The sequence below is a fragment of the Sprattus sprattus genome, assembly GCF_963457725.1.
Source record: "Sprattus sprattus genome assembly, chromosome: 5".
Classification (NCBI taxonomy): Eukaryota; Metazoa; Chordata; class Actinopteri; order Clupeiformes; family Clupeidae; genus Sprattus; species Sprattus sprattus.
The window spans coordinates 39,923,537-39,926,036 of record NC_137924.1 but is presented as its reverse complement, the minus strand read 5'-3'; the positions used below and the strand labels follow the sequence as shown (position 1 = coordinate 39,926,036).

Genomic DNA, 2,500 nt, shown 5'->3' with positions numbered 1-2,500 from the left:
AGAGAATGAGAGAGGAGGAGTCTAGAGAGGAAAAAACACTGTGCCTAGACAGCAGAGTCTAACTGAGCCATTATCCTGCCTGTGAGGGATGGGGGTGATGGGGAGGGGGGGGGAGGTTGACACTCCACTGTCCCCATGCTCTGGCTTGGACAACAGACGGAGCGAGGGAAGGGGAGGGGGTGGATGCAGGCGTCCTGCTCTCTAGCTTAGAGCACGGATGGAGTGAGAGAGAGAGAGGTGACGGAGGGGAGACTCACGCTGAGGATCTGGTCGCCCTTGCGTAGCTCCCCGCTCAGGTCGGCCGGCCCCCCCGCCAGGATGAAAGAGATGAAGATGCCCTCGCCGTCCTCGCCGCCCACGATGTTGAAGCCCAACCCCGTGGATCCACGGTGGATGAGCACACGCCGAGGCTCCCTGAGAGAGGGACAGAGAGAGAGAGGACGAGAGAGAGCGAGAGAGAGAGAGAGAGAAAAGGAGAGAGACAGAATCCTCCTTTATTAAACCAGTATCTTACTCATTCACATTAACACAGCATAATGCACCACACACAACATTAGAACACCTGACCGCAAGGCACACTGAAAAAAGACAAGACGGTATAAGAGATAGGGATAGGGGAGAGGGAGAGGGAGTGGGGGAGAGACAGAAACCAGAGAGAGAGATGGAGGGGAAAAAGAAGAGGGGTGGAGAGAAAGAGAGGGACATGGGAGAGAGAGATAGGGAGAGAGGGGGAGATGGGAGATAAGAGGAGGGGTGGGAGAGGGAGAGAGAGATAGGGAGAGAGGGGGAGATGGGATATCGGAGGTGAAGTGGGAGAGGAAGAGAGAGAAAGGGAGAGGGGGACAGGGAAGAGAGAGATAGGAAGGGAGGGGAAGAGGGATATATGGAGGAAGGGGTGGAGATGGGAGATCAGAGGAGGGGTGGGAGAGGGAGAGAGAGATAGGGAGAGAGGGGGAGATGGGAGATCAGAGGAGGGAGGGGGAGAGGGAGAGAGAGATAGGGAGAGAGGGGGAGATGGGAGATCAGAGGAGGGGTGAGAGAGGGAGAGAGAGATAGGGAGAGAGGGGGAGACGGGAGATAAGATGAGGGGTGGGAGAGGGAGAGAGAGATAGGGAGAGCGGGGGAGAGAGAGATAGGGAGAGAGGGGGAGAGAGAGATAGGGAGAGAGGGGGAGAGGGAGAGATAGATAGGGAGAGAGGGGGAGAGAGAGATAGGGAGAGAGGTGGAGAGGGAGAGACAGATAGGGAGAGAGGGGGAGATGGGAGGTAAGAGGAGGGGTGGGAGAGGGAGAGAGTAGAAAAAGAACACATCCTGTTTAAACAGTGATGTTGCAGCATCGCCATGGTAACTCACCTGGGGATGTCATCCTCTCCCATCAGTCCCTTGGGGATGGGTGAGTAGCGGCGTGGCGTGTTGGGAGAGAGGGTTTGTGGGTAATCAGAGCTCAGGTAGTTGGGGTGGCCCATGTCGTCCATATGTGGAGAGTATGCTGTAGAGAAACAGAGTAGATTAATTCATTAATAATGATTGACTCATTATTACATATCGTAACGGTGTTAATTATCGGACGGCGTCTTTTATCGGCAAACATTTGCGTTGTCATGTTAACCCATTATTAAACTGAGCATATCAATTGTGAACCCATTATTAAACTTAGCATTTTGATTGTTTAACAGAATGGCCCATATTTGACACTGTCCAATAACTGACATAGCTACGCTACTACAACTGAGAATGTATTAACATACAAAAAAAGCTATATAACATGGGTTTCATAGTTATTTCTGATATAATGATCGTTAGATGTACTGTATACTCAGTGGCGGATTTAGCAAATTGGGGGCCCAAGGCAATGGTATGTATGGGGCCCCCCCATCCTATCTTTAAAAGAGAATGAAAAATTATTTGACCAGGTAAAGCTAGCAGGTAAAGCTAATCAACAGGGAAGTAATGGTTGGAGAGGAGAAAAAAAACCTTCGCCTTTAAACCCTGCATACCCTTCTTTACTCCAAAATGAAGATGGAAAGCAGAGAACACACAAAGTGTAGCACTACACAAATGAATACTCAAGATGCAACCGAACAGAGAATAAAGTTTCAGATAGGGTTTCCATTCAGCTCGTTTGAGTTAGCTATGCGCATTCACGGTGATTCGCACAAACCAAGTGACTGTTTCCAATCACCTGAGGCCTTAGTCTAGAGTTTTGTGTAGGCTATAATGTACCTCCTCTCCGCAGTCAGAATGATCAATACTGCAGCTATTGAGTTATTTACTTTAATAGCTGCTAGAAGGACAAGGCATATGATTTTACAATGAAGAATGATTTTACATATTTTACGCACTGCCTTGCTGTGTTGCCTGCAAGTGTTTACTGCCGAAAGCCTGTCCCCACAGAGGAGCGCATTGCTATAGCGCTTTATAAACTCGCAACGTGCAGAATACCGTGTTGTGGGAGAAACGTTTGGCGTAAGCAAGACTACTGGCCATAGATGTGCGTATG

At 49.6% G+C, this 2,500-nt stretch overlaps 1 protein-coding gene across 1 annotated transcript in view; it reads right to left on the bottom strand.

Moving 5' to 3' along the window:
* Positions 1-2,500, bottom strand: part of LOC308365048 (disks large homolog 4-like) — a gene marked incomplete at both ends in the record, with an annotated part of 76,648 nt that overhangs the window by 6,368 nt on the left and 67,780 nt on the right. Inside the window, 2 exons of the mRNA XM_080838367.1 lie at positions 258-414; positions 1,354-1,489. Of these exons, the coding sequence (XP_080694493.1) occupies positions 258-414; positions 1,354-1,489 (293 nt within the window). The remainder of the gene's footprint in view (positions 1-257; positions 415-1,353; positions 1,490-2,500) is intronic.